General features: G+C 39.0%; 1 protein-coding gene across 1 annotated transcript in view; it reads left to right on the forward strand.

Moving 5' to 3' along the window:
* The window catches only part of CNTNAP5 (contactin associated protein family member 5), an 862,652-nt gene that overhangs the window by 739,185 nt on the left and 96,282 nt on the right, over window positions 1–27,185 (forward strand). Inside the window, exons 18-19 of the mRNA XM_082397815.1 lie at window positions 8,912–9,151; window positions 17,539–17,763. Coding sequence (XP_082253941.1) covers window positions 8,912–9,151; window positions 17,539–17,763 — 465 coding nt within the window. The remainder of the gene's footprint in view (window positions 1–8,911; window positions 9,152–17,538; window positions 17,764–27,185) is intronic.

Raw genomic sequence — 27,185 nt, forward strand, 5'->3', positions numbered from 1 at the left:
ACATATAGATATATCCATTCTTTTTCAGATGCTTCTCCCATATAGGTTATTACAGAGTATTGAGTAGAGTTCCCTGTGCTATGAAGTAGGTCCTTATTGTTTATCTATTTTATATATAATAGTGTGTATATGTTAATCCCAACACCTAATTTATCCCTGCCCCCTCACATTTCCCCTTTGGTAACCATAGGTTTGTTTCCTATGTCTGTAAGTCTGTTCCTGTTTTGTAAATAAGTTCATTTGTATCATTTTTTCAGATTCCACATATAAGTGATATCATATGATATTTGTCTTTCTCTTTCTGTCTTACTTCACTTAGTATGATCATCTCTAGGTCCATCCCTGTTGCTGCAAATGCCTACCCCATCATCTTGATATTCTCTCAGGGGTATCTCCAAATGAGATGCAAAGCAATCATTCAGAGGCTTCTTTAGCAAGACAGTTGACCACTACATCAGCCACCTTGAAGTGTGGTGGAACTAGTTCCCTACTGCTCCACAGTTCTGTGGGCAACGGAAACAGGCACAATTCAATTGCTCGCTTGTTTCCTTCGCCTCCCTCTGAATTGTAAATAATAACCAAACGGGGATTTCCATAGAACATCCATACTGTGCTCTGAAGGGGCAAAATCTTGTGCCCTGCCACCATTCTGCTAAAAAGAAGGCAAATGTTTGTTTTTGGTCTGTAGTCTTGGGAAAAAAAAACAGTCTTTGCAGAAAACCCATACATACTCCAGCCCACCCCACAGGCACAAACATGCTGATTCTGGGAAAAGTGTTTGCTAATATCCAAATACCACGTATATTAATAAAGAATTTTTAGAGATATACATAATTCTATAACAAGGAGTTTCTTTTGAAACTTGAAATAATAAATAATTTCTTAAATGCCTCTAAAAAAGATAAGCAGCATTATGCATGATATACATAGTAAATGAAAATATTTATTTTAAATTATACAGTCAGTACACGAATACATGTTTGCTGTAAAATTATTCAATAATAATCTCAGGGCTCTTCTTAGAGACGACCAATATTAGCCCAGTATGACACTTTCCAGGCATCAAAGTAGTTACATACATTTAAGTACCCTTAGGAAACACCATACAATGTTATTATTTGTGGATATATTTGCTTAATCAATATACTTCTATGTATTATACCACAGTTTGCTTGCTGTACTTTTGTTTTCGTTTGCTTTTTTACTTAACATATGCCATGGGAAATTTAGCATGTCAGTATAAATAGCATATTATTTTAAACTGCTATATAATATTTTATCTAATATTTTTAGTTTTTGTGTCATTGTTTTGTTTGTTGTCATTTTTATGTCTTTATTGCATGTGGAATTTGTTTAACGTTTTGAGGTAGGATTGTAATTTTATTTATTTCCCCAAATATTATTTGTCATCTCCATTTATTTCATGGTTCCTCTTTTACCTAGTTACTTGGACCTCCAGTATATATTATAAGGTTTAAAATCTCTCTGTGTGAAGAATGTGTTTCTGAATGTCCCACTCTGTTTTATTTACATAGTTTTTTTCCAGGTGCTGTGCCAACATCATACTTACAGAACATATTTTTGTTTTTTAAATTATTTTTTTAATACTTTAATAATCATTAAGGTATACATAATCATAACTTTAGCAACTGTACATTTTGATGTTTATCAGAAATGAATTTTACATAACAAAAAGGAAGAAGCTGCCAGGGCAGCACAAGTGCAGTCTCTACCCCAGGCAGCAGACATTAGGTACAGAACATATTTTGATGTTGAATCAAGACAATCCCTCCCCTCGACCCCACAAACACACCTGATTCCTTTTCTTAACACTCTGTTAACTATTATCAACCACCTTTTTTATGGATTTTAGAATTAGCTTTTCATGTTCTATGAAAATAATTTTTCTTGAATGATACAAATTTTCTTGGGTTATTGATTGGGATTGTATTGCATTAAAGGAAATAACTATACATTGCTAAATTATATGGAAACATGTTCCATCTCTTTATTTATTCTTTATGAGCCAAGGTAAATTGTTATTACTTTCTTTTTTATAGCCATAGGTCTTAAGTTAATTTCTAGATGTTTGGCTGCTTTTGTTGTTAAATAGGATTTTTTTCTTGCTGTCACATGGTCTAATTGGTTATTGTTGCTCTATTGGACCATTAGTGATTTGGTATGTTGATATTTATATCCATCCACATTCTTATACTTTCATTTTAATTGTAATAATTTGCCATTATTATTTTGGGGGGATATTATAGATATACAACTATATTATGTGTGCAAATAATGAAGTATTAGTAATGACTATGTATAAAGCCAAATTAAATATTTCTGGTTATAATCATCCCCCAGCTCCATTTGGAATATTTATTTTAAAATGTGGGTAAGGCCAATGATAATAATGCTTTAATGGCCCTCAGTAAGTGTGGCTGAATTCTTCAGAAGTTTTTCACAGCATTCATTTCTACCAAACAAATGAGGAAATAATTTCAATCTGTTGTTAACTGATTCTAAATCACCAACAAACCCTTTTCCAGTTTTCTGAGGAGACTTGGTATTCTGTTTGGGTACCACAATTTGTGGTAAGGGTTAAATCAGAAAATGCCTGTGAAATGCAATGGGTAAAGGTGCTTGATAAGAAGTAAGCTCTTAGTTCAAATTGGCTCTTACTATCACTATTTTACTTTGTAGACATCCAGTTAGTGACACCTGCATTATTACATAGTGTGTGTTTATTGATTCCTGTATCTGGCAAAACTTAACCAGATGCATGCCTTATCCTTAAGGAAATTACGTTTTGGAATTAAAGCCTCCACTAGGATTTCCTTCTGATACCAAGATTCTGCCAGTTGAAGGGGCAGGATAAAAACAGAAGATAACTGTTGGTTAGTGCATTTGTTTTTATTCAGCATATGCATGCTAAACCTGCTCCCACTTTAGAATTTGAAATCTAGATGGTAATACACCTGCACTTCACTCGACTCTTGACTTTAGGCAAAGTAGTTCATATAGAAAACAACTGCTCCAAATTCAAGAAGAGAGAGAGAATGACACCACTTATTTTTGTGAAATGGGAGCCTAACCTGGCACATTCAACGTTGTTCCAAAACAAGAGTTCAGCAAAGGAGTTTTGTTTGAGCATGTATGATCAAGACAGCAGGCACATATGAGAAAAACAGAGGCTCTTGTTCAAGGAGGGCCCAAGGAATTGAGATGTTTCTCTGGAAGCAATGAGCATTTGTCGAGCTGACACATGGAGGTTTTCTACGACAGGTTTAGAATGATGATGGTAACCTTTTTAAGAGTTGATTCATACTCAGTCCAAGGAAACATCATCATAATGAACACACTTGATACCAAGGGCCAACAGAAGAGAGTCATACAAAATTGCTTCTAGCTCGGCTGGTGAACTAATGGTCTAAGTTGTCATGAAGACTGATACAGAAGCCAAGAAGATAAATGCATACGTGTATATTACTAGGTGGGAGAAACCATGTAAGAGATGAGAAAAAGCAAGTAGAAGCAGCACTTAGTTGTAGTACTGACCCAAATTGTTACTGAAAGTGGAGTCTGGCTCCTCACCACTTGAAAGCCAGTACTCGAGAGGCAAGGTTGGTGGAAAGGAAAGTTGGCTTTATTTCAGAGACCAGCAACCGGCGGAGAGGGCGGACTCATGTCCAAAGTGACAATCGGTGGGCAAGAGCTTTTAAAGGGGAGTTTCAGGCATGTATACGTAGAGGGAGGGGCTACATGCAGAAACAGCACAGTCAGCTCTGACCGTCATCTTGAAATTGGTCATGCAGTGGTCTGATCAGTGTTATCTTGATTGTTCTGAGTACAGCTAATCTTCAGTTCCAGGATCTGTTTGTTCCTATTTCTTTGACAACAGTTTTCGGAATTGTGGCAGCTTATGTCATGGCTACAGTCTGGTCATCATGTAGTTAACTTCTTCCACCTGGTGGGGGTTTCAGTATCTACAAAACATCTCACAGGATACGGCTCAGAATATTATCCATAGCCCTTGAAGAGGAACTAAAGGTCCTTGACTTTACTTAATGACTAAACGATTATTATTTTGTCCTGTTGGACTGTTTTCCTTCGCTTCTGCATTTTCTCACTCCTCTGATTAAATTTATTCTTTGACTAAACTTTTCTACAGACAAGAGGCAGGCAGAGAATATGGGGGCAGGCAGGACCATTGGATCTTGCTCCATTTCAAGCTCATTTTAGGATTTTAGGGCTTTGAAGGTATTCAGGCTTTGAAGGTCAAAAGATCTCATTCAGACTTCTGGCTCTGCCACGTACAATCAATTTGATTTTTGACTTTGGCCAAAACAATCTCTCTGACACTAAGTTTCCTCAACTATGCAATGTCAATAATATGAAGAATAACTTGTTTCCCACTGAGTATTGAATGAGTTAATTATAAATGAGTTAATTATGTTTCTAGCATCCAGCAAGTATGTTTAATTTTTTTTTTTTTTTTAGAATTAGAAGCATTGTTCAGATTCTTAAACAGCTTGCAGATTAAGTACAAGACTCCCAAACATGACTCTCATCTGCTTTAAGGATAATGCTACGTTTATTTTTGTTCTTCTTCCAACTTTATATTAAACTCTAGGCAAGAAGGAGTTAAAAATAAGTTAAAAATATATTAGAGCATTAGCTGAAAATTCAAACACCTGCAAGGGTCAGGAAAGCAGTCTAAATGAAGGAAGTGGTCCTGGTGGGGGACGTGGCCAAGTGGACAGGGCATGTCCTGTCTTATAGGAACTGCTCCCATTGCAGCTGGGCGTTGTCATGCAGGAAAGCAGCTTTATTGTTGACAGGTTTTCTGATTTTTCAATGAATGACTTACTAGAAATTTTTAAATAGTTCATGTTCTATTAAATTTAATTAATTAATTAATTAACTCTGTGCCAAGCCCAGTGCTAACATAAGGGCACAGTCTTTCTTTCTTTTTTTTTTTTTTAATTGACGTATAGTTGATTTACAATGTTGTGCTAGTTTCAGGTGTACAGCAAAGTGATTCAGTTATACATATATATACTTTTTTTTCAGATTCTTTTCCCTTATACGTACTTATAAAACATTGAGTAGCGTTCCCTGCGCTATACAGTAGGTCCTTGTTGTTGATCTGTTTTATATATAGTAGTGTGTATATGTCAATCCCAAACTTCTAATTTATTCCTTCCCCCCCAACACCTTTGGTAACCATAAGTGTGTTCTGTGTCTGTGGGTCTATTTCTGTTTTGTAAATAAGTTCGTTTGTATCATCATTTTTTTTTAGATTTCAAATAGTTCATGGTTTAAAAACATTGGCAACTAATTAAAATAAATCCTGGGTAGGCAGAAATATGGATGAAGGGACGTATGTGTGTGAGTGCCAGTGTGTGTGTTTGCGTTTGCAGGGATGGACTAAAGTGAACAGTGGAGAGTAAGGGGGAAAATGTGTGTAATACACCACATAATACACAGGACAGGAGGAGGTCCGAAGGTGAGAGAGACCATGGGTGGTGGGGAGCCACTGTAGTTCGGAAAGCCTGATGCACTGAAGTCAGGGCAGGGAGTGCAGGAGGAGGGGATGAAGAGGTAAGCAGAGGCCAGATCTATGCAGTGCCATCTAGGCTAAGGATTTGAGCTTGAACCTCAGGACTAGTCTCTGAAGGGCATTAAACAGGATCAGATTTTCACATCTGGTTGGCCTCTCTGATTGCAAAGTGGTGAGTCTGTGGAAGGAGTCAAGGCTGAGGGTAGTAAGATCCGTTAGCAGGTGGTGCTGATACCGACCAGGGTTCTTGGCCTGCACCAATCAATAGAAATTGACTCTAGAGGCCACACAAGAAATTCAGGCAAGGCTTCACTGGGACTTAGGTGGTTTGCCCACCCTTCGGTGGTACTGTGTGCAGGGGGTATGCGCGGTGCCCTGCTTTCGCTCCCAGCTGTTCAGAAGTGGCAGTTGGGCGTTTTGGTCTTTTTGTATCTTCTTGTCCAGAATTTGCCCCAGCTGCACATGCACACAGTTATTTTTAGTCCCTCATAGTGTCTTTGCATCTGTTGCTTGAGGAGATGTTTGTCCAGGTGCAAGTACTGCAGCAAAGGGTCCCAGGTCCCAGGTCCCACCCTGTTTCAGTTTAAGGGATTCAAGAGGGGGTGAGAGGGATTCAGGACATGGCTCTTGGTGTGGGAAGAAGCGGATCGATTTGGAGATAGCTGGGAGGGCATATCCACAGGACAGAGTTGTGGGCAAAGGGCTGTGAGTGAGAAAGGGGAGGGAAGATTGGGGCTGCCTTTCTGTACAGTATTCAAGTTTCAGGGAAGATTCTCACCTCCATCAACACAATGCATAGTAGGTAATGTCAGAAAATGGAGAGTGCTAACCACCGGATTGGGTGTGTGTGGGTGGGGAGCATCTTTCTAGAAGCATTCTATTCTTGGTCTACAATATTACCTCTCCATGAAGAAAGGAGAGGCTAACCTCTAAAGAATCAAAAGAATAAAAAGCAGTCAGGCAAAAATGGAAATTTAGTTCATTGCACAATTTGGTTCATGTTCTTTGTGTCATTGTGTTTTATCAGCATCTAGGATTGAAAGGATCCCCTTGTTTGGGGTCATTCTCACCATACTCTATATGTCTCAAACATCAAGGAGTGTATTTCTGCCAGAAAAACCACGCCAGCCACTTCTCCGTTTATACACGTGTTGACTAAGTCACATGCAAGCAGATGTGCAATAGATCTTGCATTCTCCACCTCCGCTTAGAAGAAAAATGCCACTAACAAGATTTATGAAGAGTTATTCAAATCCACCACAGGGAGTGACTACAAAATAAAGGGGAAAATGAAACAAAACATTTGACTACATAAATCCTCCTCTCTTTATTCTACACCATCTCTAGGAAAGAAATAATGAACCTTTCCCTATGATCTGCTTGTATTTATAATTGATTTATCTTGTAGTTAAAAGGAGATTTACTCACTAAAATTGAGACAGACAGGAGAAAGCAATGTGGGTTTGACCTTCTGGCCTGCTTGGGTATCACTTATCAGAACTGAAAATAGAGTGGAGTTTTATCACTCCTTCAGAATAAGAGACTAGATTAATTCTTTAAAAACATTTTGTTTCAGTCTTTTAGAGGCAGCCAATGACTACCATACATATATTTATGGGTCTGATGACCTGGTGTGATTCAGAGAAGACAGAATTCTCCCTACTTCCAACCCTACTGCTAATTATTATCTTGTCCACCCTGCCAGGCTGACGTGCCAGAATTATTATTATTATTATTATTTTTTGCGTTACAGTTTCATTTATTTAACTTACTGCTTTGTTTCTTGTTTAACATGATATTCCAGGTCAGAGATAACACATTTGGAATTCACATTTGTATCCACATTGATGGGAATATATTTTTATCTGGTCATTTGCAAGACCAAGTTTTAATAAAATTGTAGCATGAGGTATTACACGTAAATGAGGCTCAGAAATGAGAGATATGTACAGTAAACAAATGAGACATCAGTACTGCCCTTGTTTTCTTTTTTTTGCTATTTTTATTTTTTATTTATTTACTTTTTTTTTCCACACATGCACACACACACACTGTAATTTATTTTTACAAGAGATAAATAAATTGACACCAAGCATTGTAAATGGATGACCACAACAAAAGCAACAATGACTGCAATTACCAAACACGAAACACACTCATATTATGTCATAATATTGACTGCCCTTGTTTTCTAACACCTTCTCCTTTCCGTTAGAACACTCTGTAGACCTTGAAGACTTGAGTGTGTCCTCCATTTATCCACTTGAATGGACTTGAGGCGAAAGCATTGTATTTCAATTAGAATTTGTGTTTTGTAAGGGCAGGCTGACCCTGTGTCTTCTCTGGGAGCTCCCAGAATTCCCAACACCAAATCAATATGGTGTTGGAATTTGGCTTATTTCTTGGTGTGTTGTCTCTCCTTACACATTTTTCTAATATCCTCTGATTTAGGTTGATAGGATTCTAGGTTTCCAACAGTAACAAAACACTCTGTCACTTTGAATCTCCTCTGTTCTTAAATAATTTGCAACAAGCATTGTGAATCTCGCTGAAACCTTCAAGATATACCCTCAGCAGAAAGTTGGGTTGCAATTCTATTCTGTATTCCAGAAGGAAAAATTTATTTTCTAAATAATCATTTGGGGGTAATCAATAGTATGTATATATATACAACCTACTAGTTCTAGCCATTTTGAGGGCTCAAGAGAAGGAATAGTGAAGACCAATGATTGCAAAGCCTTACCATGAACACATGAAATAGACTGATTCTTATTTTACAGATCAAGGAGCTGAGGCTTAGGGGATCCAGTGGTCATTATGTCTAATGGGCTACTGGCGTGGAGTTTGACACCATGTCTGTCCGGTCCTAACATACACCTCTTCATAGTACACGACACTCTGCTGCATAAGCTTTACAACACTCATTGCCTTTTCTAACTGAGTGCACCTAACCTAGCTTGCTTCTAACTTCACCAGAGGGGCAATCCCACTCTGTGCATTCACCTTCAGATAAATGTCTGCTATAGACAAAGAGCACATTTTATTTTATTTGCAAGGAATGGGGCCATCTGAAGTTTTGTATCTTAAATATGTCAAGTACAGGATTCCACATGAACCACAGTCTTTTATTTATTTATTTTTTTGAGTGGGGGAGTTCATTTTCCAGCCAGGAAACACATGCCTTTTCCCCAGGTTCTTTGAATTCCTAATTCTCACCGGAAACTAATAGAAAAGCTCAACACAGGATGCCGACAGCACAATAATTAACTATCACCAGTGCTGATATTAAACCTCAAAAATGTGAACCCTGTACCTTCTATATATTTTTTCCTTTTATTTTTCACTGCACAGGGGGAACATCATCAAGACAGAAAGGCTTCCTAGGATGCATACGCTCCTTACACTTGAATGGGCAGAAACTGGACCTGGAGGAGAGGGCAAAGGTCACGTCTGGAGTCCGGCCCGGATGCCCGGGCCATTGCAGCAGTTACGGCCGCATCTGCCACAACGGGGGCAAGTGTGTGGAGAAGCACAGTGGATACTTCTGCGACTGCACCAATTCGCCATACGAAGGGCCCTTTTGCAGAAAAGGTACAATAGAAACTTATGTTCTCCCCATGTGCTGTGTTTTAGTGCCTACAGGTTGTAGTCAAGTCATAGGAAACCCATGCCCTAGACAGTCCTCAAACAATCATTTACTCTTCCTCAGTTTCCCTCTCTTTAGAGACTCTGCATAGCTCCTTAACATAATTACATATACTCATTCTTCTTGTGTGTGGATACTGGCAGTCCAGTTGAACTGGATGGATAGAAACAGGAAAACACACCTGACGTGGCCTAGAGCCAGTTGAGCCCCGGGAGAGGTGGACTGTCATTTCTGTTGTACTAACCTTTCCAATTCCAATTTCTCCGTCCACAAATGTAATCAAAGAATCATAGAATCTAGCCCTGGAAAGCCCTTAGAGACCTTGGAGCCATTGTAAATCATTTTACAATATGGAGAGTGTAGGTGAGTTAGTGAAATCCATATCATGTATTTAGTAAAATCTCCCTGTTCTGCAGATGACATGAGTGGTGTCTGAGGCTTTAAAAGTCTTGCCCGAAGATTCACATTTAGTTCCTCAGGGGGCTGAGAACGGAGCACAAGAGTCAAAATCCCTGCCCCAGGGATTTCCCTGGTGGTCCAGTGGTTAAGACTCCACACTTCCAATGCAGGCGGCACACGTTCCATCCCTGGTCGGGGAACTAAGATCCCACATGCTGCGCCATGTGGCCAAAAAAAAAAAAAGGAAAGAAAAAAAATCCCTGCCCCAGTGCCTTTCCACACACCCTCCTAATCTTATGAATTCATTTCATTGATAAAAGCTAAATATGTTGGATATACGCCTTAAACAAGGAATGATGGTTATGGTGTAAATTCTCTGGAGCAATTAAAAATAACTACAAACTATAAAAACTCATTATTCAGTATCCATACTTAGTATTTTTCGACTAGAAGGACAAAAGATTTGGTCTACTATCAATCTTCACAGAATCTTTTAAAGTTTATTTTATTGATGGAAAAAAAGTTTGTTGACCAAGAACGTAAACAATATTTCAAGAGAAGCATTTAAACTATTAAAATAAAATGTTTTAATCACTTTGAAACACCATTTACATACAGACAATGATGGCAATTACAAATAATTCTTGTCAGTTCATGAAAACACATTTTTCAAGCGCACCCCTAACAAACAATGCTTTATTTTTGTTCAACTTACTCTTGGAACTTAAAGACAGCAGGGGAAAAAGCACCCAGTGTTCTCTTTGAAGGACTATAATTTAAGCTCTTCATTCACTGACACTGCCCTCCTCCCCAATTAGTTTGAATTACTTGCTTGTTACTGCTGGGAAGCATTGAGCACCTCAGGAGAAAATTAATGGTAGAAGTTATAGGGCCAACAGAGTGTCGGGCCTACATGGAAGTTCAAAATAAAAGAGATCCCACCCCAGTAGGCTCTTCCTGTGAGCTAAAACAAAGTGCTCCTGCATTTTCACCCTGGTGGAAGTCTCTGGAATAACTTCCCCTGAAATTTTGAATGCCACCTTTAGACTGGCCCCACAGGGTAGAAGAAGCAAATGCAGAATAAACACCACCAAACCCAGTCCCTAAAATATACTAGCGTTATTTTACAAGATCTATACCCAGTGTCTGTTTGGGAAAAAAAATAAAGAAAAACAGTAGACCTCTCTGTATTTCTCCAGAGACATTATTCAAACATCTCATAGATCATCTTGCTCTAAATTGAACCTAATTTCCCATTGGTTCCTTTCTCTGAAACAATTCCTATTCATTATCTTCTGCCCATGCCACTGCATCTTTTGACTGTATTTCTTGAGATATCTGCTGTGCTCTCTCCCCATGTTTTAGTTTGACAGATATTTGCTTAGCCTTTTCAGTTTCCTTCATATTTCACTGTGAACTTTTCCCCCATCTCATAAATCTAAGGAAATGATTCCCTTTATATTCAGCAGTTGCAAAGTATGTGAGATGAACCTTTTAAACGCATCTTTGAGCAATGCCGATTGGGTCTGGGAAGTGTGGCTTGGGACTCAAATGGGAGCCCTTAGCTCCAAGATGGTCCTGGATAAAGCTGTTCTTTGTAAGGGGAGTCTTTTATGTTAACTTTCCATGGAATGTATATTTTAGGGGCTGCCAATCCTGGAAATATCTGGTGTAGAATTAAGGACATTTGTCCATGACCAATGACTGGTCTAGAACCACTGTCTATTGACCCATTTTCTGTTTCTGAGTGTGATACAAAAGAATGGTAATCACAAACTAGCTAGCAGTTATTGACTGCAACATTTAGTCCTTATCCCCAAGCTAGGAGGGAAGAAGCAATATTTGCATTTAACACGTAAAAATACTGACCATCACACTGGTTTAGTGACTGCTAATAAATGTCAGAGCTGGAGGTTCATCCAGCATTTTTTGATTCCTTTTTCCCGTTTTTGACCCTAATTTCATCCTGTACAGGAATGTGTTAATAGGATTCAAATATGTAGGGTTTTTTTTGTTATTGTTTTATGTATGTGTTTCTCTTTTTTTAAATTTTTGGATGTAATTTACATATCCCAAATTCACCCTTTTCAACAGCACAATTCAGGGGTTTTTACTATATTCACAAAGTTGCACCACCATCACCACTCCATAATATTAGAATGTTTTCATCATCCCTAAAAGGAATCTCTTACCCCTTAGGAACCATTCACCTTTCTCCCAGTCCCTGGAAATCATTCATCTAACTTTCTGTCACTAGGAATTGCCTATTCTGGATATTTCAGAAAATCTATAGAATCATACAATAAGTGGCCTTTGTGTGTCTGGTTTCTTTCACTTAGCATAATGTTTTCAATGTTCATCTATGCTGCGGATTTTTCAGTGCTTTACTTCCTTTTATTTCCAAAAGAGTATTCCATTCTGTGGATGAGCCATGTTTCGTTTATCCATTCATTAGGCGATGGACATGGGATGTTTCCATTTATTTTGGCTATTATGAATAATGCTGCTATTCACATTCATGTACATTTTTTGTATGAACTTATGTTTTATGTTCCCTTGGGTATATACCTACAGATGGGATTGCTGAGTCGTATAGTAATTACATGTTGTCTAAACTTTTTGAGGAACTGCCAAACTGTTTTCAAAGTAACCTCTCCATTTTACATTCTTACCAGCCATATATGAGTATTCCAATTTCTCCACATCTTCTCCAACACTTGTTACTATCTTTTCCATAAGACACATTCTGCTGTGAATGTGTGAAAGAATATATCACATTGTAATTTTGACTTGCATTTTTTAATGACTGATAATGTCAAACACTGTTTCATGTACTTATTGGCCAAGTGTGCATCTTCTTTGCATGTCTGTTCAAATCTATAGCCCATTTTTAAACTGGGTTATTTTTCTTTTTATTGTTTGGTTGTAGGATTTTTTTATATTCTGAACATAACTCTCATAATAGGTATATGATTTGCAAAATGTTTCTCCCCTTTTCACTTGCTTGACAATATCTTTTGAAGCACAAAATTTTTAATTTTTACAAGTCCAATTTATCTATTTTTTGTTGTTGTTGCTGGTGTTTTGGTGTTATATCTATGAAACTATTGTCTAATCCAATGTCAGGAAGATTTATGTCTATGTTTTCTTCTAAGTGTTTTGTAGTTTTAGGTCTTACATTTAGTCTTTGATAAATTTTGAGTTAATTTCTGTATATGTTGTAAGGTAGGGATCCTACTTTATTCTTTTGTTTGTGACTATCCAGTTGTTCCAATACCATCTGTGTACTTGTCTGTAGCCCACCTCTACCCCAACCACTATCTGAAGTGTCTAGGTATGACAGTCATTTAAACTTTCTGAATTAAAAACTCTAAGTAATATATTTGGAATTCTATTTGAAAATACATCTGGAAATCTAGAAAAATAAAAACCAAGCTAATCATTCAAAGACAATTGTTAAAAAGGAGGTATGATTTTCTTGTAGCTCTTTTCTTTGCATTTAGTGTAGCTGAGATAATTCTGTCCATTCCATTTTATATTCTGAATTTTCTTTATTTCATTTCATAGGCATTCCTATATAATTCATCAGTTTTAATGATTGCAATATATTCCATCTGGTGGAATTGCTTCTGTGTATTTGACCTATTTTATCACAGAGCATTTTCGCGTAGCAGTAGTAGAACTCTGGTACCAGTCCTGCCTGTGTTCAGATTCTGACTCATCTACAGTCTACACTGTGTGGCACTGGTTATGTAATTCAACCTCACGATTCCTTGGTTTTCTCGTCTGTAAAATGTGGAAAATTCAGGAATTCTTCATGAAAGATTGTGATGGAAATTTAACAAGCGCTTCACATAGCAATTGAGATAATGCCTGGCCTATAAAGTCTCAGTAAATGCTCTTACTATTGTTTTGGAATTTTAGATTGCCCCAAATTTTGCACATAAATAATGCTGTGATAAACACATGTATTGATTATTCCCTTAATAATGGAATTTCAGTGAAAAAATAGTATACATATTTAGGTAATTTAGCAATTGCCAAAAACCTGTTGAAAAAAATTCTATACTATATACCTTCCTGCCACTTATATTATTTTCTTTTACTTTTTACTACAGAAAAATTCAATTATGCACTATAGTAGAGAGAAGGGTTTCAGAACCCCCATGCATCCATTATTTAGCTTCAACAACTATTAACTCATGATCATTTTTATTTCATCTATAGCCTAACGTCCCTCCTCCTATTATTATTATTATTTATTTATTTATTTATTTGGCTGTGTCGGGTCTTAGTTGCAGCATGTGGGCTCTTCATTGTGGCGTGCGGGCTTCTCTCTAGTTGTGGCATGTGGGCTCCAGAGTGTGTGGGCTCAGTAGTTACTTGCCCTGCAGCATGTGGAATCTTAGTTCCCCAACCAGGGATCGAACCCGCATCCCCTGCATTGGAAGGTGGATTCTTAATCACTGGACCACCAGGGAATTTTATTATTTTGAAGCAAATTCCAGATATCACATCAGTTCTATAAATACTGCAATATGTATTGTTAAAAGATGACATAAAAATATGTATCCACAGGACTGTTATAGTAAGAAAAATTTAATAACTTTTTAATAATATGAAATATCCACTCAGCATTCAAATTCCCATTTCTTTCATTTATTTTCAGTTTGTTTGAAGTTATTCTAAATTACTTACAGCCTGACTGGTTGCTATGGAACCGCTAGCCTATTCATTAAGGCCTGGTCTTTATACTTATTCTAATTCTAAATCTATTTCTATTACTATTATTAAGACCAGCTCTTGTTTATTGAGTTCCTACTATGTGCTGTCCCTTTACATCCTCTCTTCCAACCCATCTGCCCGCCACGAGATTGAATTCATCCCTGTTTGTGTATGAATAGCCAGCAGTTGATGGGATCTCATGAGAAAACAGGAGGAGGGCACAGACAGGGTCCAGGCCCATGTCAATCTGACTCCAAGGCTGAGTGGGAGATACACATCCTCTCCAGCACCACTCTGACTCCTAGCATCTGCTCTGAGTTCATTACACACTTTAAGGCCTAGTCAATACCAAGCTCCTCTTTCAGGTCTTCTCATGCTGCTCCCGCCCACAGAGGCATTCAACTCTGGGACTCGATGTCTCTGTCATTCACACATCACATCCAAGGCCACCTTCCATCGGTCTTATTTCTTTTCATGTGTGTCCTGTCTTCTCAGAATCTAATCAGCACAGTTTCTCCCACCAGGTAGATACTCAAAGGATGTTGCTAATATTGGTTATCATGGCCCTAGAGTAGCATGATGGTCGTTGGTAATAACCACCTTCAAGTGAAGATTCTTCTTTCATTTAGCCCAGTGGTTTCAGATGTTCAGATAAATCAATCAGAGAGCTTAAATATGATCAGAGAGCTCAAACTCTTAGATTATAAAAGAAAAGAAACTGAGAGAATAATCAAAGCCAGGTGTTTTGCTGAATTTAGTTTTAGGTTGAAATTCACAATATCTAAATAAAAATACAACTGGGGCTGGGGAGGAGGGAAGACAGAATTTGGTAGGACAGCTCTAGTTTAAAAAGTGCTTTTCATTTTAATTTCCTATCTTAAGTATAAGGGAAAAACGTAATATGAATGCCAGTATCTAATATACTATTCATGACAGAATGATCTGAATTATACTTACATTTGAACACACACATGAACATCCCATAAAAGCCATTACTCTGTTAACTAAGAGATAGTAGCTCAAAATGCAGACCAAATGTCCCCAAGGAAATTCACTTGAGAAAAGTGCTTGAATCCAGCTGATGATCAGCTAGAACCCTCCTGTCACCAGTTTCTGCACAGATCTCTGTAATCAGGAGGACCAATGACTTTCTAACCTGCATGCAAAATGCAGAACACTTTCTCTGAATCTTTAGTGAAAAGGAACTGGTATTCCCAGTCTGCTAAGCAATATGCATAAATATGCAACTTTAATTTTTTTGGCACCGTGACAGGCTGTTACAGAATTTTCACAAAGGTAGAACAAATTTGCAATGGAATTAGGAAGCAAAAGCCAGGTTTGATTATGTTCTAGGTGCCACCAACTCAATCAGAGAACTTCATGGGGAATTGCGGATACTCAATCTATCATTCAGGAAAAAGAGAAATTAATTATGTCAATATAGATTCATGTGTTTTTTAACCAACAAAGACCTATTGTATAGCACAAGGAACTATACTCAATATTTTGTAATAAGGGAAAAGAATCTGAAAAAAATAAATATATATGTATGTATAACTGAATCACATTGCTGTACACCTGAAACCAATACAACATTGTAAGTCAACGATACTTCAATTAAAAAAAAAAAAAAAGATTCATGTCTAATGTGCTGTTTTCATAGCAGAGGTTTGTTGCAGATCTAAGCTCTGTTATTCTACTGAGGAACCTTTGCTCCATACCCTGATACTGTGTAGAGATAAAATTGAAAGTAAACTTAAGAGCGGCCTTGATTCCAAGAAGAAAATATCCCAGCACTTGGATGCATGTGCAGTCATTAAACAGATATATTTTATGACAGGCATTAGTATGGGTTGAGGTTAAATTCTCTTCTACTATGGAGAGTCTGTGAGTTTAAACTATGGTGGTAACTCTCTTAAGAGCTTTAACATATCCTCTCGTTTATCTGCCCAGAAATATTGTTGAGGGAGGTGTTATGTTTCCCATTTGCCAGACGAGAAAACCATCTCCATGGGTTTGACTAACTTGCCTGGAACCACACAGCTAGTATGAAATCAAAGGAGGCTTCAGATCCAGTGGTGAAACTGGATCCTTGCTGATTCCACTGAACTAAAATGATAGCAGTTGGAGTGAAGACATTATACAGGGAGGATTGGGTGATTCCTGCTCCTGCTAATTGAATGTCATCAGTCTGTAGAGGCTTCCCTTCCCAATGGTGATGGCAGATCTATATCCTCTATGTTTTGCTGTAGGAATTGTTTCCCATGGGAATGCCTTTTTGCCAAAGTCTTTGCTCTTTTTTGAGCAAACCAATTCCCTAGATATTTAAAATAATTGAGTCCAAAGGGGAAAGGGGAGAGAGATAAATTAGGATTGGGGGGTTAACCTAAACACACTACTATATATAAAAGAGGTAACCAACAAGGACCTACTGTATAGCTCAGGCAACTATACTCAATATTTTGTAATAACCTATAAGGGAAAAGAATCTGAAAAAGAATAGATACATATTATGTAAAATTGAATCACTGTGCTGTACACCTGAAAGTAACAAAATACTGTAAATCAAGTATCCTTCAAATAAAAAAAAATTAAAATAAAATAATTGAGTCCAGGAATTGGATACTATGCCTTTCCTACTCTTTCCACAGATTTCCTCTCCTCCATTTCCACGGGTCCTCACACTTTACCCAACACCGTAGAGAATTGCTTTCTTTCCCAATGTACTACTCTCAGTAGTTTTGAGCCCACTCAACACCCCCCTGACCCACGAGAAAAACATAAACCAGAATTGTTAGGATTTCAGTTTTGAAAGTAAGATAATCCTGGTGCAATTTCTCTCTACTATGCAGGAGGCCGGGACATCTCCTCTTTGCTTCTCGAGAAATCAGCCGGGCACGTGGTAGTTATTCCGCAGATACACGTGAAACCAGTCCTACATTTCACAGTGCAAATCTGAGCTCTCTCTTCTAGCCACACAACCTTGTTCAAGGTGCTTAACCCCCGGCAAGCCTCATGCTTTTCATTTGTAAATAGAAATGGTGATTTCTGCCACTTCAAAATTATTGTGGGAAGCATATTCTATAATTCATGTAAAAACTCTCACACAGTGACCGATGCATAGGAAACAATAAACAAGCAATGGTGGCTCTCCTGGAATACTCGACCAAATGTTTTAATGTGTGCTTTCCCCTCTGATATTTTGCAGAGGTTTCTGCTGTCTTTGAGGCTGGCACTTCAGTGACTTACATGTTTCAAGAACCCTACCCGGTGACCAAGAATATAAGCCTCTCTTCCTCAGCGATTTACGCAGATTCAACCCCATCCAAAGAAAACATTGCATTGAGCTTTGTGACAGCCCAGGCACCCAGCCTCCTGCTCTGTATCAACTCTTCTTCTCAGGGCTACCTGGCTGTCCTGCTCTGCAAGAATGGTGAGTTCTGTTGGCATGAAGCCTGATGGAGTGTTATTCTGTGCTGGAGGGCCAGTACATGCCCTCCAGAACTCTGCATAATTTCAACTTAATGTGGTCCCACCTGGGCAGTGTCTTTCCAGATCTCCAGGCCAACCTTTGATTGTGCTTTTCCTTTATGAGTTGCAATTGGTATTCAGGAGCCGTGTCAATTCACTGCTGAAGTCCCGAATACATTGACTTTAATTTGCTTCAACTGTGTAGCAGTCATTCTTTATTATTTATTCTGTGCTGGAATCCATTAAGTGTAAAGGAGAAGATCATCAGCGTATCTGAATTTCAGAACGACACTCGTCACATATATCCTGTAGTCTTTGCTGCAGGATCCTTTACTGAGGACTGTTAAAACAACTGGCATAAATGCAGGCTGTATTAATAAAAGCTGACTGCCTAGGTCTTAGAGAGAAGTAGTATGTGTGAGTCATAACCTTGTGAAGTATGGGGCTGGGTGCTGAGAATCAGATTTTGGAAAGAATGTGGACAAAAGGAAATATGTGAAGATTAGAATGACAAAGGGGCTAGAACCCAATGAGTACAAGGAGGACCGTTGAAGGACATCAGTTTTGTTGGCTGTTCGCAGAAGCCAGGTTTGCTCCTCACCCTACTTAATTCTACCCTGCAGTGATGAGGACAGTTTATGTAGTCACGACCAAGGACACTCAGATCGAACTCCTAGAGAACAGTTGGAACAGGCGAAGAGGGCAGATGTGGACATCCCTGTAGTATGGTCTCAAAGAACACTTTCCTATGATCGAGAATTTCTTTTCCCCTCTTGTAACTTGCTATATAATGAGATGAGTTTGGGCTTTTGAACCATCCACCACAAGGATGGACTATGGAGCTGGGGGGGAGCATACAGGAAGCCGGGGATATACAGCACATACTGTGCCCTCTCTAGACTTTATGTGGAAACTTTAGAAATTTCTCTTGTTCCACTTTTACTTGGGTTTGTTCTTCCTCGTGTCATCTTGTTTTCCAACTAGGTATGAACTAGATAATGAAGAATGATATGTGGGCCTCAAGCAAGGTTCAAAACTGGTGGACCTGTGGGTTGAATCGGGCCTGATTTACAATAATAATAACAATGGCTAACTCTAAAGGATTCATTCATCCTAAAAGCAACATGGAAGGGAAGAAAAAAAGGAGATAGAGAAACTAGGATAATGAATGGTCATCCAAGACTGTCTGGTCTTGAAAGACTCTGCAAGAGAAAAGGAAAACCTTATGGGTTATTAAGACCTCTTATTTATCAGCAGAACTCTGTATGATTAGGACCATTATAGCAACATGTCAGTTTTTAACTCTTGCCCCTAAAATGTCTCTGTAAGGTCAATACGGCTGGCTGAGGCATGGATTAACTGATTAACCTAGGCCAGCCAGCTAAGAGCACTGAGATGCCAGATTTCCCCGAAAGCACCTTTTGGGTGCGGTTCTGCAGGATCATGCTTATGGTTACAGACTGTGTAACAAAAATAACTATACCAGATTACATATATATTATTCCGTATAGTCTATTATAATATAGATATTCAACTCTATGCTGGGCACTATTCTAATTAGTACAGAGCACTTAAGCCTCACAATAATCCTGTGTGATTACTGGTATTAATAGAATCAGTATCTTAGAGTTGTAGAATCTAAGGCATATAGACAGACATTAAATAACTCACTTAGAATCCCACAGCAAGTAAGGAGAGAGCTGGGATTCAGTCTTCCCTCCCCAAGTCTAGTAGGTATTCTTGACCATAAGGGGTAAACTAAGAGTGTTATTTTTTGCAAGACAGCATATTTTAAATAACTTTAATTGGGAAGGCATTCTTTTCTTTTTTTCTAATTGAAGTAGAGTTGATTTACAATGTTTTGTTAGTTTCAGGTGTCCAGCAAAGTGATTCAGTTATACATACATATATATCTTCTTTTTTTCAGATTCTTTTCCCTTATAGCCTATTACAAAATATTGAGTATAGTTCCCTGTGCTATACAGCAGGTCCTTGCTGGTTGGGAAGGCATTCTTGAATTCTGCCTTAACCTTTATTTTCTTATACTCTAAAGCCTCACTTCATTGAAGGCTTTACCTGACCCCATAGGCATTTACATATTGTAAACCCTGGCTAAATGCAGGAAGCAAGGAGATACTTGTGCCTTGTTTCTTGGTTTAACCTTAGATCTCAGGGCTAGTGTAAAAATACAGGCCTTGCAGCTCAGTCTAAGACACAGGAAATGGGTGTCCAAGCCGTGGTTAGTAATGGGGTGTCCCCCATCCCCTTACTCAGTCTCAGAGAATCACTATCCCCGCCCACCTCGCCCCACCACGATTGCTCTAGGGACCTCTTGTTGTAGTAGGTAGTGCTGGGGGACTCAGTGACTGAGGATGCTGGACTTTTCCTACCATCTCTTTCTCCTACAGAGACACAACTAAGATAAGTGCTCATTCACTCATTCTTCTATTGATTCTCTGGGTCATTGGTTCTCTGGTCATTAGTCCCCCTGCACAGGATCAGGAGACCGACAAAAGTAAGCAGGATACAGGATACTGTGCTCTCTCAACACAATCAGGAAAAAGAGAGACTCAGACACTACCTTAAACTTTTTGAAAGATAATCTAAATACATGAGGGAATCCAGTTGCCCAGATTTCTCAAGCAATCTAACTAGAAGTTAGATTTTGCCTAACTTTAAGGATGAATCTCCTAGGAATTCAGAGATTACAACGGTAGAGTAAAATGCCTTGTGCGACAGTGAATTCCTTGTCATTGGAGGTCTTCGAATAATAATTGCATGATGATTTGTTGGAGAAACCATAATAAGAATTCCAGCAGTGGATGGCAGAGAAAAATAACCTCTTAGTTTCTTGGCAAGTCTTAGATTTCATGATTCTCTGTTCCCTTCCTGTGTCATCTTACATTTATATTTCTTTCTGCTAGGGCTTTATTTGCAGACTTAGAACTGCTTCTATAAGGAACTAAGAAGTGGTATTCTTTTTTAAAATTTTTTATTTTATGCTGGAGTATAGTTAATTTACAGTGTTGTGTTAGTTTCAGGTGTACAGCAAACTGATTTAGTTACACATACTCATATATCTGTTCTTTTTCAGATTCTTTTCCCATATAAGTTACTACAGAGTATTGAGTAGAGTTCCCTGCACTATATAGTAGGTCCTTGTTGTTCATCTATTTTATATATAGTAGTGTGTGTGTGTTAATCCCAGCCTCCCAAGTTATCCCTCCTCCCCGACCTTCCCCTTTGGTAACCATATGTTTGTTTTCTAAGTCTGTGAGTCTGTTTCTGTTTTATAAAAAAGTTCATTTGTATTATTCTTTTAAATTCCACATATAAGTGATATCCTATGATATTTGTCTTTCTTTGTCTGACTTCACTTAGTCACAGAGAATAATACCTGTCTCCTTCATAAAGCTGTTATTAAAAAAGATGAGTTAGTATGTGCAAAAGTGCTGCTTCTACTAGAAAATACTATATATATGTACACAATTATTATTACTGCAACTTTGTAAATAGTAAGCCCAAATAGTCACTGGCCCAGACTTTTATTATTAGCCTCATTTTGCCCACAGCAATAATACCAATAAAAATGATCTTATTTCTCCCGGAAAAAAAAAAAAAAAAAAGAAGTGGTATTCTTACAACTTGTTCCCAGTACATTCATAGTATTAGGTCACTGACCTAATTCTCAGTGAAAAATATGGGGGACACTGAATTGTAAGGAACTAGAAATATTTTTAACACAACTTTGATACATTTCAGTGGAAAATATACCTCTGAAAATATTAATGGAAGTAAAGAATACTTACAGATTGAAAAAAAAAAAAAGATTAGGAGGGCAAAGACAGTAAAGAGTTAACTTGGGAAAGTCTCTGGAAGGGATTTTTAAAACTTTTTTATTGAAGTATAGTTGATTTACAATATTGTGTTAGTTTCAGGTGTACAGCAATGGAAGGGATTTTATAATAAGATTGATTCACACCTCTCTGATGTGGAGGGAAGAGTTTTCTGTTAGCACAGCTTTCTTAACCTTTCTTTGATTTAAGACACCTTTGGGAATCTGGTGGAAATTAAGAGAGGGTTACTCTTAAAAGGAGCCTTTTTTGTTCTCCCCAAGAGGAAGAAAATGCCCACGGCCATGTCATACATAAAATGGCTTCAATTTCAGCCCTCTGGGTTAAGAAGCCAGGGTGTGGAGACATGGCTTGCAAATATATTTAATAAGGCGGCCCAGGCTGGAAGAGAAAGAGCAAAGGGATGCAAAGCCGTGCTTGTGAATCTCTCCCTGACAGGGTTTGATCTGGCAGGTTTGGAATTCTTCTTTGTCCTTGATCATCGTTCTTGAATTTTCTCCAATTAGACACTCAGGTTAAGCCACTGCTGTCTTTTCAAATGAAAACAGGTTCTTCCTAAAGGAAGAAAAGGATTTTAATTTCTGGGATGGAAGAACAAAGGCAGAAAGGGAGACATTTTGGGGTCAGAGAGTCCTTAGGAAAGAGAAGACAATTGTGCTTCAAGAACCTGGGGTTTGGGACCACAGGCAACTTCTCAGAGGCACGGCAATTGGAGGAGAAGGGGCCGTTGAAGGAGGAAAATGGTCTAGAGAAGGAGATGAGAATGTTCAAAAGAGACACAACTTTCAGAGCATTTTATTGAGTGATGGCTCTGCCTTCCCCACAGTATGGGGCAGCTCTCCTTCATGCTTGTCATTTAACAAATATTCACAGAGCATGTCATGTGGCAGGCACTATTTCATGTGCGGGAGAGACGGAGATAGACTGGATCCTGCCCTGCCTTTAAGGAATCTAGTCTGGTGACAAAGATAAAAGCAAGTAAGGCAACAATGTATCATCAATACTAGCATAGAGGTCTGTTCCAGGTAGAGTGAGCAAGTCTTTCTGGGAGGGAGGGTCAGAAAATTCTTAATGGAGAGTGACCCTTGAATTAGTCCCTGAAAGATAAGTCAGTGTTCTCTACCTGGATATTATATTTTTTTAATAAAATAAGTTGTTTCTTTGATTGTTCCTTATTTTCTCCTCTTTATTCCCATCACATATGAAATATGATTTTTTTTTTTTAACCAATCAATTCCCTTTTCGACTCTTTTTATCATCTGTCCTTCTTGGCTCCCTGATGGTAGAAATAAGAAAAAAAATTAAATTTAGAGTATGTGATCATTCTAAGACCATCAATCGAGGGTGAAATCACTTGGGTACAAAATTCAAACAGGATTCCCGGTCACCTTCCCTCGTGGCTCCTCAGCTGCCTTCCAGCACCAAATGGTACGTCTGACTTTGCTTCAGCATTTTCTTTTTATCAGTCTTTTTTTTTTTTTTTTACCATATATATTCATAAGATGCACTGTCTGCATTTGTGATTGCACATATCTTGGAGGAAATAGTGATGAACCCAGACACTGCGCCTTTGGAACAGACTGACTCAGGGGAGACAGCGATGAAGAGGAATCCAGAGAGGGAGTGTCTTCAAAGTACAATCCTCAACAGCTGTTTTCTCACCGGAGACCTTCAAAGGTTCACGCTGCCCCCATCACTCCCTCTCTGACCCTGGCATATGCTTGAGATCCTCAGAGCCACAGAATCCTGATAAACAGCCTGAGAAAAGCATGCCTCAGAAGGCGTGTCTCCTTGGCCTTACTAAGCCCTGATGACTTTCGTCTCTGGGCTTGTATCAAAAAACACTTTGCTGCTTGGAATTTAAAATTCCCATGTCTTTTGCTAGCGCCCAGACTTTGTTTAGGTTGGTTCATTTCCTACATTTCTTAGCTTTCCAATCATCTCTTGCTCAGGGATACTGGGTCCTGCTGGACTTCTGTCCTTCACTTCACAAGAATATGGCTATGACACAATGTGACCTTGAGAGGTCACTTTTCCCTCTAGAGGAAGGACAGTGATACGGGCAGAAGGAAATGGCATCCCCAGTATCATCACTCAGTTAGTCCACCAAGCTGAGGGGTGGGCCTGAATGGAGAAATGCAGGCATGATGAGTAAGACTGGATGTCGGTCATCTTTCCTCTTTCTCTACTCTTTGTTGTGGGAGATCCTTTATTTTGTGGTGTGCTCATAGGTCCTTGACAATTCCTGTGGACTGAATCATGTCCTCATCAAACTCATATGTTAAAGCCCTGACTTTATTATGTCTGTATTTATAGTAAGGAGGTAATGAGGTTAAATGAGGTCATAAGAGGGAACCCTGATCTGATAGGGTTAGTGCCATCATAAGAGGAGACACCAGAGCTTGCTCTCTCTGTCCCTCTCTGTATTTCCATATCTGCCATGTAGAAATACAGTGAGAAGGTGGTCGTCTGCAAACCAGGAGAAGAGCCCTCACTAGAGACTGAATTGGCCGGCACCTTGGTTTTGCTGGCCTCCAGGACTGTGAGAAAATAAAGTTCTGTTGTTTGGGTCATTCAGTCTACAGTGTTGTGTTATAGCAGCTCAATCAGGCTAAGACAAAGATCAAATGGGATGATGCAAGAGGATGTGCTTCACAGATTGTAAAGTACAAAACACGGTATATATTTTCTTACTGATGATAATAAAATAATATGAATTATCTGCATGCTTGGGTGATCAGAGCATGCGTATGAAGTGCAGGTTTCAGGATAACTGGGATGCAATTTGAATACAAAGAGAACGTAAACATTGCCCATTCCCTGGAGGCAGAGCACCTAATGAGGGAGACATTCCCCCAGGAAGGAGAAAGATGAGATATAGGGTGCCCACCCTGCACATGAGCTGCTGTCAGCAGGCACAGGCAGCAGCTTTTGATGTACAAAAACACGACATGGAAAAAAAATTTTTTTTTATAACCTTAAGAATGGCTTTTTCTCAAATGCCCTCTGAATCAGACCTTTGGGAAACTTGTCTGATGTTTCTAAAATAAGACAGAGAAAGAGGGGGGAAAAAAAAAAAGAGCAGGGTATATGCAGAGGACTGATGAACTGTTGAAGTGGTCTGCTCCCTGCAAGGCCAGGCTCAGCAGGACACAGCTGGGGAGATGCAGTTAAGCACTTGGGAAATGCCCCCCTTCAAGCCCAACCCCTCTGTCTATGGAGTAGGCTGGGCAGCATGTGCCAGCGTCAAGGAAACCAAAATAGGGGGACAGCAGCTACTGACTCGGTGTTCTAAGCCCCTGAGAGAAGAGTGGTAATCAAAGACCAGTATGGAAATAAGGTGAACAAAAATAACAAAGTATAATTCAATCTGTGAACATCAATTGAATACCTACTGTATTCATTGGCTGGGGCGCCATAACAAAATGTCACAAACTGGATGGCTCCATCTACAGAAATGTATTTTCTCACAGTTCTTGAGACCAAGCGTCTGAGATCAGTGTGTCAGCAGGGTTGGTGTCTGGTGGGAACTCTTTCCTTGGGTTGCAGACATCTCTCCTGGAACGAGCGTTCTTCCTATTAGATCAGAGCTCCACCCTTATAACTTCATTTAACCATAATTACTTCCTTAGAGGCTCCATCTCCAAATACAGCCACACAGAGGGATAGGGCTTCAACATATGAATTCGAGGGGGATACAAACATTCAGTCCCTAATACCTATCATAAGCTGGATACTATCCTAGGTGCTGAGAATAGAAACATGAATATAGTGTAGTTGGCTTCCGGGAGATTCTTGAGGTTAGTTTCCATATACAATTGATCTTTGTAATGTTAGCATCTAACAGAGTACCTAGCACATAGTTGGCCTCAGTATTCTTGGACGGAATTCTGTATTCTGAAGCTAGTGGGAGAAGGATGTATATACCTAGTGTGGGAACACCCTCCACGCTCCATGAAAAGACTTGATAGGATTACAGTGGGGCCATATTGGGGGGAGAGGGCAGCTTCTCCCAGGGCATCACAAAAGACACCATAGTGAATAGGCACATGAATATAAATTCTGTTCACTGAGTAGTAATGTCCTCAAAAATGTTCTTCCTGAGATTCTGCTCTGTCCCCTGTAATACACGTGTGAGAGGCAGTGTGTTTGGGCAGTGGGGTTCTGTGGAGCTGGCTTGCTTTGATTTTCTTTTCTGAAGGCCTTTGGGGTCTTCTCACCTTGTACTTTCCCAGTTTAAACAACTCTTCAGAAATGTTCCAGGAATTGAGCAACTGTTCGTTATTGCAACAAGGCCGGTTGCTTACAACAGTCATGTGTATGCAGTGTGAGCATCATGAGAAATTATCATCTGCTTTGTTGGTAAGGAGAGAAAAGGCCTGCCCTCGGTGCCTTGGTTTCTTCATCTGTAAATTTGGGATAATTGCAGCGGTCAAGGGCCTCACAGCAGTGTTGTTAAGGATTAATGAGATCCTGTTTGTAAAGGGTCTTAAGGAACTCAGATGAAAGATGTGGGATAAATACAAAGAAGGGTTATTACAAAACAGACCAAAGAGCTGGCTGGTGACTAAGCCACCTTGATTTTCTTTTTTAAAGCCTGGTGGAGAGAGTTGGGGTGTAGGGGTGCTGAATATTTAGCTTTTGGACTAGAACTCTAATTAGAGGCTTAAGGATTAACAAAGTAGTTGAAGTTTGTGTGAAGAAAGCTTTTCTCAGAAAAAAAAGACATGTTTTTATTCTCCTTGGACCACTTGAGCTGCAAATACTTTTATCTCGAGATGTGGAACAAATTTCAGCAGAAGGCCGCAGCCCAGGGCACGTTCAGTGTTCTGTGCTGTTAATTGCCTTTTGTGCAGCAAGTCAGGCTTGGATTATCATTATTGCTCTTAATTTAAAGTTATTGAAAATGTGTTTCCACTTTAATAAGTAGCTTGACCTCTTGATGCCTAGAAATGAAGGCTCTGAAAACCAGATCCTCTAGCTAGCACTGCAGTGGGGTTCTAAACCTTCGGGTCCAGTTTAAATTCCCGCCACCACCCACAGGAGACTTCCCTCGACCTCTTAGCTAGAAAACAGTTAATAGCAGCCAATATTATAAAGTGTGTCATGTGTGCCAAGCTGCAGGTTTAGCACTCTGCATATGTTCATTCGTTCAATTCTCACACAATGGCTATGGAGTCAGTGCCAACATTTCCCCATTTTACAGATGAGGATACTTAGGCACAGAAAGGGTAAGTGACTTGTTCAAATTCACACAGCTGAGCCAGTGTGGCTGAAAATTGACCTCTACTAGGCTCACTTTTTATCTTGTAAACTATTCTGCTCTATGCTCTGACCTCTCCTTGTATCGTGTGTACTACTCTCATGGAACCTGTCAGTTTCTCCTTGGTGTTTGCGTTAGCTTTCACGTAGTGTGTGTGCTCTGTCAGGAATGCCATGTTCACTTCACAGTGCCTGGCTTATGGAACCCTATTTAAAAGGTGGGCCAGACATGGATGGACCTAGAGATTATCATATTAAGTGAAGTAAG

The sequence above is a fragment of the Balaenoptera borealis genome (assembly GCF_965194805.1).
Source record: "Balaenoptera borealis genome assembly, chromosome: 6".
Lineage (NCBI taxonomy): Eukaryota > Metazoa > Chordata > Mammalia > Artiodactyla > Balaenopteridae > Balaenoptera > Balaenoptera borealis.